A 17045-nucleotide genomic window follows, 5' to 3' on the forward strand; every position below is an offset into this window, starting at 1 on the left:
AGATCTATTTTGATTCCAGCGCAATCAACAAAGGCTCTCTATGCAAAGAGGGAATGATGTGGGTTTTATGTTTGGTGTTTGTTTAAGTTTTGTTCTCAATATTCTTTCATGCATCGAATCGTTGTTTCTCGCATATCGATTTCTTTTTGTTCCTCATAGTTAGTTTTTTTTTTTTTTATCAATGACTTGACATTAGCTGATGTGGCATTTGATGCTGACATGGACACTAATGTGTCAAATGAGACACATATGTCAGATGATAAACCTTTAACTTTGACGTTAGAGTGACGTGAACCTATTTTAAACTTAACTAAAACTTAACAACTCTTTATTCTTAAAATTAGAAACCCAGAAATTAAATTCAAATGAGATGAAAAGTAGTTAATGATTGGGAGCTAAATATGTTTTTTTTCCCCAATTCTAACGAAGCAATATTCATTCCCAGAAAACAGAGCACAAGGAATTCAAACAAAATCATCATAACCATGATTATATTCATTCCCAGAAAACAGAGCACAAAGAATTCAAAATCATCATAACCAAAAAAATCATATAAAAACAAAAATATCAAGCCTCAATTATACTAATTCACACTCAACAAATGACAAAAAGTTCTTCGATACATGAGATGCTCTTCGTACCTAAACGTATACCCAAGGGCCAAGAATTTCCTCTAAGGCACTAAAGCTGTGTTCGGTTGCCGAGATTATACGGAGACATCGAAACCTCTTTTGACGGTCCAAGTTTTCCCAACAACCAAACAGAGCCTAATTAAACTTACTGCAAGTGATTGGCAAAGCTAGGACCCAACAACAAGGATGGATCACCAACGTCAACAACGGCGCAACGTGTCCTCGTGGGCTCCACGTCAAGCTCGATCGTACGGTCCCTACAAATGGGGCAATGCAAGGATCTGAGCACCAGCCACTGATCAATACAGTCCTTGTGGTACATGTGCTTACACCTCGGCAAAACCCTGACTTCCTCTCCGTGCAAAAACTCCCCCAAACATATCGCACAGTTCGTCTCTGACCCCAGCGGCGACGACGACGTCGTACTGGATTTAGAAGAAGAAGAAGAAGGCGAGAACGACCCGCCGTAGATTAAGATAGGCAGGGAGGCGAGCACGTCGCCCGGAAACGACGCCGTGGTGTGGGTGTCTTGAGGCGGAGGAGACAGATTATTGGACGGCCTGCCGCGGAAGCATTTGAACATGGAGATGAGCAAGGTGCAGATGAGCGTGATCATGATGACGATTGTGATGCATACGCTTATTGTTCTCTCTGCGTTTTCAATGTGGGGTTTTTGTGGGCAGCCACTCAAAAGGAGTCTCCGGCTATGGAGCTCTGTTGGCTTCATGGATTTTGAGAGACACAGAGCTGATACAGAGGCTGGAATCATTGGGAAGATAGGTGGGGTAAATTTTTTTTTTTTTTTTAATTATTATTATTATTATTATTATTTTTTCAAATTTACAAATTTTTATAGATGTAAATGCCCTTAGGACTAGTGGAAATTCTATCTCGAGTTCCACTAATCAAGGTACTTGTTGAAGGTGGTGATGGTCTTTTGAGTCTGGTAATTTTTAGATGCTAGTATACTGTATATATATATATATGTGGGAGCTTCGTTGGCCTTGGCTAAAATTTCTCACATTCTTAACTGTAGCATCAGGACGCGGCGATTTGAATTCATTTTTGGAAGAATACCCTCCCGGATTTCTCTGTTTCTAGAAACTACTCGATCAATTTATTGTCTTGGGATTTAGCTTCATCAATTTAACTGTAACATCAGAGAAATTACTTTATTGTCTTGGGATTTAGCTTGATCAATTTATTTATTTATTTTTAGATCATGTTTATTAGCTTTGTCTTGGATAAAGTTTTCATTTAAATTGAGTTGAAAATTCACATATAAAATAATAAAAATGTCTATGAACATATATCAATTTAATAGAGTGAGCTAAAAGACTTTTCTCCAACTTAATTTGGAGTTAAACTTTATCCATTCATTAATTTGGTAAATTTTGTTGTCCAATTTCAGCAAAGAATGGAAGAGACCCATTAGAGGGTATTATGCGAGCAAATCACAAACTAAGTATCGCTCTAAGGTAAATAGGGTATGTAATTCTCATATGTATTTTTAAAAAGGTATGTAATTCTTGCATATTTTAAGAACATATCAATTTAATACACTAAATTAAAAGAATTTTTTTCCTACCAATTCGTGGAAAACTATGTTTAAATATTAATTTGCATGTTTTGCATCACAGAAGCATATGCTCGGTGCCCGATAAAAACTGCATGATCCTTCAATACAGAAAGATATGAATTAACTTGCACCAAAAAAAAAAAAAAGATATTAATTACAAAAACACATTGTCAGTGCAGGACCATTTAGGAGACGAAGATAGGAAGGATATGGACCGCTTAATCCTTCAATCAAAACTATGAAATCTTTAAAATCATCGTTTGGGCAGAGATTTTGAGCCAGCCCATTTGAAGTAACCGCAATTTGCTTCAGGATTAGATGCAGGTCCCTGTTAGAAGAAAACAAATACCAGAAATTAATTGAAAACTGAAACACAGGAACCAAGCAGGCAATAAGCTGCAGTATTACTTTTTCTTTTGTTTTTTTCCATGCACTTGAATATGATTCAGGCTCCCCTACTGATGCAATTAGAGATGTGCACTGAATCATATTCAAGTGCATGAAAAAAAAAATCTCTCAAGTCCCCTGAAAGAGTGATTAATGCCCTACAGAAGTTAATCAAGAAATAAGATATGTAAGAGCACTAACATAAATTGACCCATTTGCCTACCTCAGCACGAGCACAGACATAAAATCTGCGACCAAAATTAGGGCCTTGTTTCTTCACTACCCGTGCAACACATTGTTCATTATGGCCCTTGCAAAGAGGCATGCTATTCTGCATGACTTGCTGTATCCTTTGCCACTCCAGTAAAGCAGCATTAGTTTTCTCTTTCTCAAAAGTACAGGAATTTAATTCATATTGATCCTGAGTGGATGCACTTGAATTCAACGCACACTGCTGGGAACTGCTGCATTGAACATCCACCACAGGAGTTTCATTGGAGTGATTACCAGCCTGTGGGACATCTGCCTGACTGATTAAAAAATCAGTATTAGAGTCATCAGCCCTGTTGCTAGGGTTTGGACTTCTCTGGAAAAATGATTTGAGTGAGAGTTGGGACCATTGACTTTTTCTTGCTTTTTTCTTGGTTTCGTGGCTGGGCATTGATTTACTACACTCACTTCCTGGCGTAATCAAGGTGTTACAAGCAGCATCATCAGCGAAACCTCTGGAACACTCATCTGTATTAGAAATGAGACCTTCATATTCTTGCTTTGAAGAAGAACAAAATTCAACAGAGGATGTACCAGATATACTGCAGTTGTCCAATGATTTTTTCACTCCCTCATTGCAAATCTCTATCGTGATATTTTCATTTGAAAGTGAACTTGACATCTCACAGGATTTAATTTGTACAGCAAGTTGCCTTTTTGTTAAGACTGACACTGCACAAGACAATGGGCTTGTAAGTTGGCAGTCATAATATAGAAAACCATCAGCAGCGAAGATAAAAGAGTGGCACCCTTTTCTTTTCATTCGTTGACACTGCACAAGGCTAGGGAAATTTGCAGCAGTATACAGAAAACAACCTCCCGTAGGAAAAAAAAAGAATTCCATTAAAAGCCTGGGATAAGTTACCAAGAAAGTATTTAACACTCTAAAGTTGTTATACAGAACTACAGTCTACAGCGGATTAGATGTTCCACTAACCCTATGGCTGGAGATCCATTGTAAAAATCAAGCACAATAACTTCTTTGATCCAGTGGATTAATGATACTGTAATCTAAAACAGCAACAAAATACATTGCAACTTAACCAAGAAAGTGGCTACTTGCTCCTCAAATCCTTGTGTCCCAAACTAGTTCACAACTTGATGCTGATGAAGACATTGTCAATTGCATAAAATGAACATATATGACTATAAAAAGAGACTGTAACCCACAAAATGAGAAAGTTTCTCGTACCAAGAGTTTGCTGGACGCCATGAATCATGGGAATATATCTAGCAGATAAACTTGGAGTACTATGTTCAGAAATATCAGGAATTTCTAGCAATCTTGTAAAAACAGGAGCATGATCAGAACCTTCCAGTTTGATGCTTCGCCCTCCTTTCCACCTGTAGGTAGGGCAACATGCATAGATACCCATACATGAAGTCCATGTATATTAGCATGTATGATAATCTTGTTCTATATGATAGAGAATGACGAGAAAAGTGTTATTACTTGGAACTAAAAGAGTGAGATCACTGATATGCATATGCAAAACAACTTGTAAAGATTTTCTTTTCTTTTCTTTTTTACTAAACAAGATGGGTAGAAAACTTGCAGATACGAGTTTATGAAGTATGGCTTGCAGTATAATTAAATATAAAACGTTTTTAATGTGTTTGGTCAAAGCATTTCCAGATCCTTTACCTAAGTGTATTTCCAGGTTTCCATCGTCTGTACTGTGTCAGTATGTCGCACTCGCTAACATGGCAAGTCATAAAGTCATGACCTTGCAGGTCATGCTGTTGATGTAAGCATGATCCAGCACATAGAATATGGTCAATTCTGGTGCCATAGTTAAATATTTCAGCGCCTGTATTTTGTGGCCAGCATGTGTATGCTTCCGTTCTGTATAAAAATTCAAGATGGACAAAGGACAAATCAAGAGAGGTCAAAAAATTAAATACTAACAATGATGATAACAGTGGACGATGAACAACAAAATATGTCACAAGTGTGTCTAGATTGTGGGGGAAGGGGAAAAGGGAAAAGAAAAAATGAAAATGAGATACAGACTAGAACTTCAAACGAATTGAAGCTTCTCATTTTACTGACAACACATAATTAATCGTCAACTACCATGATTCTAAGGTCATGTTATGTTCTATACCTATCAGGATGTTTTGTTCTGAAAACATCAGAAAAAGAGCCTCCAGATTCCACTAGCATAGATCTAAACCATCTTCTGAATCTACAAAGCAGTTCACATCACACAATATTAGTACCAGCTTTGACTGCTAAAACTGTAAATTATAAAATAGAAATTTACATGAGCACAATAGCTAAGACTGCTTGAAACATAGCCACAAGCAAAGCAGACTGCCGTCTGTAAAAATAGGCAGGTAGCTTACTCATTCTTCTCGAAATCTGGTCCAGCTTCACAACGATCCATTACTGTGGGTGCAATGTTGAGATCACCAACAACAATTATCCTCTTTCCTTTACGCAAGAGAGCCTCCCATCTTTTCTACAAAAAATATTACCAACATCACTTAAGGAGTAACGAAATTCCATTTGCATGTTAACTGACCAGAAAAGGCCAATTAATTAAAAAGATGACTCCCTACATCAGACACATTTGCAATTAATTAAACTACCACAGTTCCCTATATAAGTTTCCAATGAATGGACCATATACAAATTCGCATTCTTCTTGTCCCTGCAGAATAAAAAAAAGTGGGGTAACTATACTTATTATTTTCTTTTTTTTCTTTTTTGCTTCTTTGTACCCTCAGAATAATGAGATAGACAAACTGGTTTGACTGTGATCAATGCTAAAGATTAATTTTTAGTTTGTACTGCCACCATTGGTTGATTGGTTCCATGTGAGTCAACTGATCAGCATTTTTCATAGTCAACAAATAACCTCATACACTCACCCAAAAAGAAAAATCATATAAGCATCAATATTCTCCTCTTCAGTAATGGAGCCACAAGAAGTAAAAGTCTAACGCATGTTTCGTCATGCATGAATGTAAATACAAAATCCAAATCCAGAATCCATTAACCGTGAGGCCAATGCTAAGGGATCCAATTTGGGTTACCTGTAATATCTTGAAAAATGTAAGCTTGAATTGGATCCTTTCGGTGTCATCACATTCAGCTCGGGGCCCATACAGGTTAAAAAGAACTGCCAAATTCTCAACATTCATCCAAAAGCAAAGCGATTTTGAACATCAATTCCATCACATACATAATCAATTGCAAATGGAAAAACCAAACCCATTTGGAAGCTAGAGAACATAAATAAATATCATGCTTAGAAACTCACCAAAATGGCCATGATCTGTGATAACACAACGCCCCTCGCTGTCAACCTTAAGAAGCTCATCTTTCGCAAACTCCCCCTCAAGGCCTTCCGCTGCTTCACACACTTCGCCTTTTCCATTCTGAGAATTTCCAACAAGTCCTGTGCAGCCCTCCTCCGCCGCAATGGGCAGTGCTACTTCGTTGCTCGAAAACGCCGACTTTACGCGACAGAACGTAGCAACACCTGAAGCAAATCAAAGAAAGCAATAAAGCACTTAGTGTGTGAGATATACCAATAGTCTGGGTTTGGTTGAGACATTTTAACAAACACCTTACCGGAATAGCCCGTTCGACCTTTATCAGACGTGCGGGTGCACGAGAAGAAGGATTCGTATCCCTCCGCCACAGCCATGTCCGCCGTTAGCTCCTGCCTTCTCAACTTGGTCTCCTGGTTGGGGCCGGAATCGGAAACGTGAAATTCTAAACACGAATTTGTACAAAAGCAAAGGAGAAGACAAAAATAGAGAGGCACCTGAAAGCAGATGATATCGGCGTCGAAGGAATTGAGCAATTTGTGGAGGGATCCGAACTGCGAAATGCGTGATCTCAGCCCGTTCACGTTGTACGTTACTATCTTCATTTTGTTGTTCTTTTTCATTTCCTTGCTACGATGAAGAAGAGAGTGGGATTTTGTGTGCCAGCCAGAGTCTGAACCTCTCTCAACGTCCTGCTATGAAACGACGCCGTTTTAAAATGATAATTGCAATCGCAATGTTCATTCCGAAAATGATAATTGCAATTGGAGAGAAATTTTTAAAAAATTGGTTTGTAGAATTTTTTTTATTAAATGTACTAAAGAAATGAGAATTGCATGTTATGTTAATCTTATTAAATGTATGTGAAAATAGTATATTCTAAGAATAATTAATTGAAAAAAAAAAAAAAAAAAATCCTTTCCCTCCCCCCCATTTTTCTTTTTGCTTACCTTTCTTTTGTTACATGCTCAAGTGCCATCGTGCCAAGTGTGCCGTTCACCATTTCTGTCATGTCTTTCTTCGAGGTTGATGGGGCTCTTAGATCAGATTGTTCAAACCTTGATCTACGTTTCTCTGTCAGACCCACCTCGAGACACGCCCCTCCACCACATGCATCAACCTCGTCCGCTTCCAACGACACCTGCCGCTTCTGATTCTGGCAACCACGCGACGGATTGTGACTCGCATGTCAGAATCATTCGGCAACCTTCTTTCGGTGGTGTTTTGTGTTTTTTAATTTTTTCCTATTTTTTGTTTTTCCTTTATTTTGTGGTCCTGGCCTGTTGGGTTGAGGATATGAATAATTTTTTGCCTTGCAACTCGAGGATGATGAGTTTCGACAGGAGGATGTTGTTACCTATGTATCAGATTGAGTTTGTCTGGAGCAGACCTGTTATTACAACTAAAGATTAATCATGGGTTAGCGAATTTTGATGTCATAGATAGGTCTTCAATATCAGATTGTTATATATGTATTTATGACTTGTAACCTTGTAGCTTCAACTATGATTTTCTCAGAACTTTTGCTCTGTGATATAAGTGTTTTATGTTCGTGATTCTTCATCAATTAATGAAACTGTCATGATTTCCCCTTAAAAAATAAAAAATTACAAAATTACAAAAATTTAGTTGTAATTAATGTTCCGACTAGTTTTTTTTTTTTTTTGACATATTGTATATCTATGATTAACGTGTCCCTATTGTTACATTTACTTTTAAAAACTTTTTTATATTTTTTGCATAATACATTTGGGCCAGAAATTTAAAACCCAGATGATGACAGGCTTTTGAAATAAAATAATATATATATATATATATATAAAAAATTAAAAATTAAAAAACTGAAGAGAATGTTAGAAGGAAATTGAAAATGACGTTGGAATCTTTTTATTTTTTTTTTTTATTTTTTAGAATATGACAACCTGAGAGCTGAGATGGACCACAAGGCCCATTCATGTTGGCGGATTATGCGTACGTTCTTCCGGGAAATCCACTAGACAGTTTTTAGTTTTTACTGCTTAAAATAAGAAGAAGCTTTTTGCCGATGACAAGAGGGAAGCTTCAAGAAAAAATCCAAACCAAAAACCCTGTCCTCGAAAGAGTTCCGATATGTGTTTTCCATGTCTTCTTTTGCATGAAAATCCAGGTGGTACATAATTTTATTATTGTGAAAGGCCGTAAGGACTGATAACATAACTAAAAGTGCCAATTAGCCATTTACAAGTGAATCCTGCCAACAGATCAAACAGAGAGGGACATCCTAAATATAATTACAAACACATTCATCTATGCAACAACTACAGTCACTACAAAGGTTCTCAAAACATGTTAGAAAGCATTTCCGACTCAGCCTTGGTATGTATAGAGTACAGATCGGGATTCCCTGTTATTAGGCTGCTGTCTGAATTTCTGAAATTCGAGCACCTAAGCGAGAGAGGGGTTGAACTTGAAGGGTCCACCGCATCCTAAGCTACGAAGAGAAGGTGGGCCCTGCAGCCTCCCTCTCTTAACAACCTAATAATAAGGAATCCGCGACCACAGAATAATAGAACCTTGTTTGGGATAGCTCAATTAAATGGCAGGGTCCAACCAGTGCCTCCAGGCCCTACTAGCCCAGGCTGCGGGGGAGAACCATGCAGCAAGCCCCCATTAACAAATGCTCCAAACCAGCAAAAGAAAACCCCTTGCTTTCCAACTGGAGATTCAGTTAGTGGAGATGATCAGAAGTTAAGCCATCTGAAAGTCGGGGAGGACATTAGTATCAAGGTGTCACAGAAGACACGCCTCAAAAGGTTAGCAGTTCGATGCTGTCAGCGGATAAAAACAACCAGAAAAGGCTCAGTTTTTGGACTTTGGCATGTCACCCACACTGTTGGAGGGGCTATCTTGAAGACCTTGAGATGAAGAATACCTGCTTGAAGAGCCATTTTCAGTGACACTTCTGTCTTTTCTCTGTGATTGCTTGCCCTTCCTTCCTACAGAAGATAAATCCTGCATGAACCAATTCGGGCACTCTTCAATCTTTAATTTGCTAAGCATTTCTACAAGTATTGCTTCTAAGTCTTTAAAACTGACCTGTTGTGCAGATGATCCAGGCATCTTCAGTTCAAGTTTTGTTGCCACATCGTTAGAATCATCACATCTTTCAACATTGCTGGCCTTTTGATGATCTGGTGATTTACTTTTGGGATCTTGTTTGCTTGAAATCTGGGAAGTGGACGCATATGGGGCCGGTGGCTGCTCCATTGGAGGGTTGGGAGGAGTTGGATAGGGGATGAAAGTTGAACACGGATTAGCAATGGCACCATGATTCTGATTTCCAAAGAAGGGAAAGGGCTGCAGAGATGGGTGCATAGGGATCGGACCAGCAGGGACAGGGACAGGAATTGGGTACGAATAAGGTGGACCCATAACAACAGAAGGATCAATGGCAGCCCATGGGAACATAACCCTGAGTCTTTGCTGATACTGAACATTTAGATTTTCAATATCAGATTTTAATGATGACTTCTCTTCTCTGAGCTCATTCTTCTCCTGCATTAGCTGTATGAAGTGAAAAATTATAATTCATATAAGCACACAATGGGCTTCACAACCTTGAGGTAACATAAAAAGAACATCACCTCATGTGATTCTTCAGTAAGTCCTGTACACTCGGTCTTTAGTCTGTTGACTTCAGCAGTTAAATCCTTGAGCACTTGGATCGTGTCTGCAAGGATTGTTGCCTTGTCATTCTTGGGCCTATCTGGATCTACATTTTGAATGTAACATGTAAATATCCAAATTTGAAGCAACTTATCAGCACTAGGGGAAGAAGTTCAGTGAATAACTAAGATCACAATCACAATTCCTATTCATGTTTGTTTTCAAACTAGTTAATTGAACAACAAAATAAGGCTAGAGTTGGGAGACATTGATAGCCAAGTTAACACAATATGTACACGCATCCTGCCTACAGTGAATCATTATTGCGTAAAACCAAGAGAATATCTATTTTTAAAAGTACATCTTTACCCAGGGCAAAACAAAAAAACAAAAAACAAAACAATGGAATGATTAATAAATATGCCAATCAAAGAGGTTTTGAACTTGCCACAGATTCTGTTAACCTGTATAAGATTTCTAGAAAAAGGATATGAAATCGCTTTCATTCATTTTTAGTTATTAAACATATATGTCAAACCTATGACTTACTATGTTCTCCACATTTTGTTATTATTATTATTGTTTGCATTACTTTTTTGACCAAAGCCACAGTATACTGTCTGAAACGAGAAGATATACTTTAGATCTATTTGAGTTTGTACATGCAATCTACATCTATAAGGTTGTGGCAACACTAAGCTTGTCGGTCGGGATAGACAGTTGGCTCCTACCTACACTACATATCTCAATGGAAAGGTCTTTTCCTTTGCTTGCGAAAGTGACACCAGCTTGCCATTCAACTCAACTTCTTTTCAACAATAACTAAATCAACCTTTTATATGTAAAATAAGAGAACTGTTTCTCTATCATAAGAAAGAAAATAAGCCACTTCACAACCAAGTTCCCAAGTCTAGGCAACCAACTTCAAGAAAAAGGTCCACTTGAAGTTTAGCAGGACCAAACATAGATGCTCTCTCAGGGAAAGAATAAGCCAACAATGCTATAGCTCATAAAGTGGCACAGAAGTCCAGGAAAAGCTCAAGCCTTCCAATAGCAACTTATTTTGGCAAGGCACAACCAACCCACAAAAAACATCTCTCTTCTTTTGAGGGGGAAAAAAGAAAAAAAAAAAAAAAAGGAACTCTATACATCCAATACTCATAATCTTCAGCTCAACACATTAGCAAATGTGGAAAATTCCATTCATCCAGAATTTGCAGCCTTACTAAACTGACAAAAGCAGCCAAAAAATGGGTACAAGCTTCATAAAGATTATACAAAAATACAATCCTGATAACAGATATTTGGAACTCGCCAGACTATATCTAGCAAAGTGTCAATCACAAACAAGCATGCCAGGCATATCTGAGAATATGCAAATGGACAACCCGCAGATACACTCGCATGACAACTTATTTGTAATGGTCTAGAAAATAACTGGTGGAAACAATGTAAATCCCTCAGCCAAGCACTTTATATAAATTTACACAAGTTAATATATTTTGTAGTCTGTAATTCATGAATCTGTTCGTAGAGCTCAGACTTAATTTTTGAAAGAGTTTAACATTAATATCGCACATCTTGTGGATCAATCATTTTCGATCAATTTCTTACAAATTTCTAGTTATTCATGACTTCCTCATCCACAAAATCCTAGTGGGTTTGGGCATGACCCACCACCTCCCCCCCCCCCACCCAAAAAAAAAAAAAAAAAAAAAGGAGGTACTTCTAAGGTGCTATAATAATTTACCTAATGTGTTCCCCAGCTCGAGAAATTGCTCATTCAATCGATCCCTCCTCAACTTCTCACGGTCAGCCTTCTGAACTTTCCTTGCCGTAACTGGGTCCTTTATTTCCCCATCAACCCCTTGTCTGTAATACAATCCGCAAAAATAATTCGTCAAACTCAGAACAAAAAACAAAAACAAAACGACAAGTTCAAGCATTTCTTCAGCTCATCCAGGAGGGGAAAAAAAAAAAACCCAGCTATAAATCCATGTGTTATGTCTGTGTGTATATACACATACATATACACGTATATATACATAGACATATGTATAGATACACATACACATACACATACGCACACGCACACACATTTGCATCAAATCTAGCAATATCTATTATCTAAAAGACTTAACCTTTTGAGTTTCAAATTCCATGTTCTTACTGGGTTTTTCTTTTCCTTTTCCCTTCTGTAAACTGAGTGCACTTTTTCAAGCTTTCCCATCAAAATCTTCAAAAGAAACTTACACTTCATTCATTATAACTAATAATTTACCAATTATAAACAATTCAAATTAGTACTCCTCAGAAATTAATTCTTTTTTTTTGAAGGAAAAAAAAAAAAAAAAAAACCTGGGATCTGGGTGCGTGCCGTGGGAGCGATTGGGAGGTTGAGAAGTCGACGGCGCCGAGTCCGCTGCAAAATTGTCCATCTTTCGTTGATCCATTTCTCTCTCTCTCTCTCGCATTAACCACCGAAACTCAATCTGAGTCCTAGGGTTTTTGCAGCTTCTTCTTCTTCGTTGTTTTTGCTTCAGAATTGCAGAGAAAGAGAAGCGTGATCTGAATCCGAATCAGGAAACTCGAGTCAGTGAAGAGATTGAGAAAAAGGACACCCAACAAGGACAAGAACGGGACTTGTGCTTTACACGAGCCACCCGGATATACCTCACCCATCTGGAATTTCAAGTTTTTTTATTTAATCTTAAATTTGTTAAAGTTGCTTTCTGAGAGCATTACTTTGGTCTTTGAGTCCCCAAATATTTATTATTTTAATTTTAATTTTTTTTTTTAAAAAAAAACACTATTTAAAATATTCTTAAAATCTTTTATTATATTCTATATATAGTAAATATTCAAGTGCTAAAATTTAGATTTAAATCATTATTATTATTATTATTTTACATGTCCACACAAGAGAAGGGGAGAAAAAATTCGAACTATTGACTTCCGCTACATGAGACGTAGTTCACAGCCGATTGAATAACCATTTGGAGACGATTTAAATCATTATTAGGGTTTAATAATCTCACCATTTTTTTTAAAGAAATTTAGAGAATTTGATTATAATTAAGTGTCTATTTGATTTTCCGCTTTCAAAAATAACAATTTCATTAGGCCTTTAAAATGGTGAATTTTTTAAAAAGTATTATCTTGCCTAGGCTTTGTTTGATAATACTTTTTTTTTTCTCTACTTTATTTGAGAAATGATCAAAATTATTTTTACCTTTATTTCACAACACTTTAAAAAAAAAAAAAAAAAATCCTCTTAAAAATATTAACGAAAAAAATTATTGACATTTTTATATTTTTAAATCATCAATTTTTTTTTAAAAAAAAAATGTGGGAAATAATTAAAATGAATAGCTGCTATTCCATCCACCCCTTGGGTGGTAGCGAGGGAGTTTTTGAGTGCCCAATGATTGGTCTGCAAAGGTAAAGCAACTCACTAGCACACCAAGACAAAGCAAAAATTGTATTTTGCCCTTTTGGGGTGTCCCCATCTTAACCTCACTTTCTCCGCATAATTTGCAAAGGTTAGTGCATGTACCAAACGCCTTTTTAACAATTTTGTTGTCCGTAATTTCAGCAATTTTATAAAATTTACTTGTTCGAGTAGGTTTTAGACAGTCCGCTCACTTCTTGAGTAAGGTGAATCTTATAAGAAAACATACATAAATTTTTTGTAAATTGATTTGTAAAAACTTTATTATAAATCAATTTTTTTTTAAAGTAACATGTGTCCAAGTAATGCTATAAGTTACTTATATCTTTTTTGTCATTCTATAAATGATATGACTTTTAAAATTACCATTGAGCTTGTAATTAATCATTATTGAATTTTGATCAAATGGTGATTTTAAAACTTATCTCATTCTTAGAGTGACACAAGAGGGACACGACTGTGATTTATAGAATTATTCCATATGTCAATAGCACGTGAAAAACTTTTTTTTTTTTTTTAATAAATTAAAAGACTAAGACACGTGGAACCCTCACTATACACATCCTCCTCATCGTGCATGCTCCACTTATTTGAAATATTAGTAGTTTAAAATAGCAATTTTTTTTAAAAATTATTTATTTAATGTAAGCACTACAACTATCATAGATTCTAAATTCTTTAAGAATATTATCTAAATTGCCACTTTTCGGAAACGTTTAACAACTTATAATGGAGGGCTAATGGTGAATATAACAAAGTTCTATTTTTATTTTTTAATTTTTAATTTTTTATATTTGTTCAATTTTATAACGGATTTTTAACTTCTTGTTTTAATTACTTATTTTGTAATGGAAAATGCTACTTGCTCTCTCAATGTTTTTCTTGTGCCCTAGGTAAAATATTATTTTATAAAAATCAAGTGAGAGAAATAAGAGTAATTTTTTTTTTTTTTTTTTATAAAATAATATCTTCATGTTATTGTATTTTGTTAAAGATCGAAATAAATGGATCGAGATTAGCTGTAATTCACGGCTAAATTACAGCTTGCCCTAACCCCTAATGAGAGAGGGCCTCTTGATGGGGCTTATTTGTACAAAAAGCCCAATGTTCGGAGCTCACATGCGGCAAACAGACTCCATCAAACCCTATCTCAATTAATTGAATAATTTTCAGGCAGGGCTCAAATAGGTGCTTATGCAAATTAAGCCGGGATTTGGGTTAAAAACCCAGGCCCGATCCTCTTGGTCAGGTGAGCTTAGACTTTAGATGTTATGTCTTAAAAGGTGGCTCAAGAACAACCCCCCACCCCACCCCCCGTACGATTTTTTTTAAAAAAATTTATTATTATTATTATTATTTATGTTTGGTGAGTGTACAATGCTCACCAAATTAGTAACTCGGGCAAATTTTTGGTTAAAATAGCTAACCAGATATAAGTGATTTTCACCCAAATATGCAACACGGCTAGCCAAGATTACTTTGGCAAGGGACTCGGCTTCTATGCACTACTGCATGCAAACTACCGTAGATATCACATTGAATTTCAACTTGGATAATTGAGGAATTTATCAAAAGTGTTTACCGGTATAGCATACATAGAAAGCGAAACGGTCGAAACTTCCTCCACCTTGAACTTCACAGTGAAAGGCTCTCTCTGTGGCTGTTCTTTATTTTGCTGTGTTTCTTCTTGTTGCTGTTTTTTGGGAGTAGAGGTAACAGACGGCTCTGTTTTATGGCCGGCTACATTTGCGGTTGTTTTCGATTTCTTGAGGCCGAGCATGGAGACGCGGAACTTGGTGGCGAATTTCAACAACGAGACAGGGAATAACTACGGCTGCTACTTGGAATTGGGTTCAGAGGGGTTGAAAACGAGCGAGGAAGGCTCAATCGGCACGAGCCTTTCCTTGAAGAACAGGTCAGCGGAAGGAAACAAAGACAGATTCGGATCCATTGGCCAGTGCCGCCCGTGTCTGGATATGCCACAACTCCTACAGCATTAACGGCGCCCCCGCCACTAGGTATCAGATTCTCATCGAATGGCTCCTCGTCTTCTCATTTTGACCATATTCATTCAAGATCTTTCAAGGAGTTATTCCTACCTACCAGCTATTACAATTCCGGGAAGCCATGGCCCATGCCGAATCGGGATCCCGCATTAGCTGAGGAATTGCCCATCAATTATTTTTTAAATTTTGGCTATTGAATCTAGTACAAGGGTCTAGAAGTTGTAAGTTGTAATGTGTCATGTGTCTTCACTAATTAAAAAATAATAAAATATTATTTAAATTTTTTTAAAAAATATAAAACAAAATAATAAAAATATATAGGGTGACCAACCACCCCTTTTTTGCCACAGGGGTGGCCGAACCACTCCCAAGGGCCAAACCCAAAAATTTTAAAAATTAATTTTTTTTGAGTTTGGCCTTTGGAGACGGTACGACCACCTCCTAGGGCCAAACCTAAAGGGCTCATGGGGGTGGTTCAGCCACCTAGAGCTAAACCCAAAAGTTGGAATTTTTAGATTTGGCTATTGCGGGTGGTCGAAAGCCACCCCAATGTCTCAGGTGGGGTGGCCGGACACCCCATTTTTGCCAATGGGGTGGCTGGCCACCCCATATATTTTTATTATTATTTTGTTTTATTTTATTTTTTAAAGTTTAAATAATATTTTATTATTTTTTTAATTAGTGGGACACGTGACAGCTTATAGACCCTTTAATGAGATTTAATGGCCAAAATTTTTTAAAAATTTGATGGGCAATTTTTCAACTATTGATGGGATCCCGATCCAGCCCTACAAGCAACTTGCTTGTCTACTGCTACCTATCAAAGGGATCTCTGACTTGAAATCTCCTTTTAAACCCTTTAAATATCAAAACCAAAGTAACATTCACCAATAAAATATTGAACAAGATGTGGGCATTTTTGTAATTATCGTAACTAATACAGAAGTTCCATGGGTTAGCCACAACGAGCTATGGAGAGACTTGAGAGAATTTGTAGCAAATATACATAGAGAGTGAGAGTGAGAGTGAGAGTGAGAGTGAGTGAGAGAAGTCTGTTTTGGGAATAAATTTTTTTTTTTTTTTTTTTTTAAAAAAAAAAGGCACGAGTCTTTTTTGGATGAGTTAACTGAAGAAATTGACGGAATTTTTTTTTTTTTTGGTCAAACCGTTTGGAGTATGCCGTTATTTTTTGGGTAAAAACTCTAAAAAATCTCAGCCATCCATGCAAATGCGGTAGTTTGCAGTTCCGCATAGAAGCCAAGTCCTTTTGGCAAGTACAATGCTAATGGTTATGTGTCCCATCCAAATTGGTATTTAAAAAAGTTTCCCTTTTTAATGCTTATATATCTGTTCAACTCACGTGCATTTTTGACAGATAATATTACTTCTAAATCTTTGTCCATTTGCATGACGCAATCCCAACCCGCTCATACCAATGCTGCAAGATGTCATATATAATATGTCAACCATCAAAATGAAATGGGCTGATGAGTTGGATGCCAGCCTTCACTTTTGCTTTTAAAATAGAGGTGAAGATAAATAGCACGCGCGCGTGCTATTTATTAAAATATTAAAAAAAAATTTGTTTGCTGACGTGCTTATAATGCCGCGTGCTCTGAATCACGGCTCTTAAGATAGTATGTACATGTCCCGCTAGCTATTGCCAATAAATGGGATTAGGATCTTTTTCACGTATTATAGATTAAAAAATATCTAATTTATGATTGAGATTTCTTTTTAAAAATTTTAAAGCCATAAATAGAATATTTATTCTACTACAAAATAATAATAAT

General features: G+C 36.7%; 3 protein-coding genes across 9 annotated transcripts; all 3 read right to left on the reverse strand.

Moving 5' to 3' along the window:
* Positions 1 to 577: 577 nt before the first annotated feature.
* Positions 578 to 1412, reverse strand: LOC132170890 (RING-H2 finger protein ATL74-like). Its single transcript, XM_059582034.1, has one exon. It carries the CDS (start codon positions 1399 to 1401, stop codon positions 778 to 780), a length of 624 nt encoding a protein of 207 aa, XP_059438017.1. The 5' UTR covers positions 1402 to 1412; the 3' UTR covers positions 578 to 777.
* An 822-nt stretch (positions 1413 to 2234) lies between these two features.
* On the reverse strand, positions 2235 to 6857 carry LOC132170889 (DNA-(apurinic or apyrimidinic site) endonuclease 2). 5 transcript variants are annotated; one of them, XM_059582031.1, is made up of 11 exons: positions 6648 to 6857; positions 6452 to 6563; positions 6138 to 6359; positions 5911 to 5996; positions 5218 to 5333; positions 4977 to 5057; positions 4514 to 4714; positions 4061 to 4212; positions 3403 to 3540; positions 2822 to 3279; positions 2235 to 2539 (listed from the first exon to the last, which is right to left on the reverse strand). In XM_059582031.1, exons 1-11 carry the CDS (start codon positions 6771 to 6773, stop codon positions 2465 to 2467), a joined length of 1767 nt encoding a protein of 588 aa, XP_059438014.1. In that variant the 5' UTR covers positions 6774 to 6857; the 3' UTR covers positions 2235 to 2464. The 5 variants fall into 5 exon arrangements, with proteins under 5 accessions (XP_059438014.1, XP_059438013.1, XP_059438012.1 ...); XM_059582030.1 differs by having other exon boundaries at positions 2822 to 3336; positions 6648 to 6856; XM_059582029.1 differs by having other exon boundaries at positions 2822 to 3540; positions 6648 to 6856.
* Positions 6858 to 8343: 1486 nt separating this feature from the next.
* Positions 8344 to 12450, reverse strand: LOC132170733 (transcription factor bHLH121). Of its 3 annotated transcripts, none has more exons than XM_059581820.1 (6): positions 12154 to 12450; positions 11546 to 11667; positions 9774 to 9901; positions 9226 to 9693; positions 9062 to 9141; positions 8344 to 8957 (listed from the first exon to the last, which is right to left on the reverse strand). In XM_059581820.1, the coding sequence occupies exons 1-6, from the start codon at positions 12267 to 12269 to the stop codon at positions 8936 to 8938; spliced, it is 936 nt and encodes a 311-aa protein (XP_059437803.1). In that variant the 5' UTR covers positions 12270 to 12450; the 3' UTR covers positions 8344 to 8935. The 3 variants fall into 3 exon arrangements, with proteins under 3 accessions (XP_059437803.1, XP_059437802.1, XP_059437801.1); XM_059581819.1 differs by adding an exon at positions 11937 to 12031 and having other exon boundaries at positions 8344 to 9141; XM_059581818.1 differs by having other exon boundaries at positions 8344 to 9141.
* Positions 12451 to 17045: the final 4595 nt, after the last annotated feature.

Source organism: Corylus avellana, chromosome ca2, assembly GCF_901000735.1.
Source record: "Corylus avellana chromosome ca2, CavTom2PMs-1.0".
NCBI lineage: Eukaryota > Viridiplantae > Streptophyta > Magnoliopsida > Fagales > Betulaceae > Corylus > Corylus avellana.

Excerpts from the sequence above, each read along its gene's own strand:
- LOC132170890 (XM_059582034.1), bottom strand. The coding sequence starts at position 1,401 with ATGATTCCAGCCTCTGTATCAGCTCTGTGTCTCTCAAAATCCATGAAG.
- LOC132170889 (XM_059582029.1), bottom strand. The coding sequence starts at position 6,773 with ATGAAAAAGAACAACAAAATGAAGATAGTAACGTACAACGTGAACGGG. Across the intron at positions 6,564-6,647 it reads CCGATATCATCTGCTTTCAG|GAGACCAAGTTGAGAAGGCA; the intron begins GTGCCTCTCTAT and ends GGCCCCAACCAG. Across the intron at positions 5,997-6,137 it reads CACAGATCATGGCCATTTTG|TTCTTTTTAACCTGTATGGG; the intron begins GTGAGTTTCTAA and ends AGAATTTGGCAG.
- LOC132170733 (XM_059581818.1), bottom strand. The coding sequence starts at position 12,269 with ATGCGAGAGAGAGAGAGAGAAATGGATCAACGAAAGATGGACAATTTT. Across the intron at positions 9,694-9,773 it reads TTACTGAAGAATCACATGAG|CTAATGCAGGAGAAGAATGA; the intron begins GTGATGTTCTTT and ends CACTTCATACAG. Across the intron at positions 9,142-9,225 it reads CTGGATCATCTGCACAACAG|GATTTATCTTCTGTAGGAAG; the intron begins GTCAGTTTTAAA and ends TGGTTCATGCAG.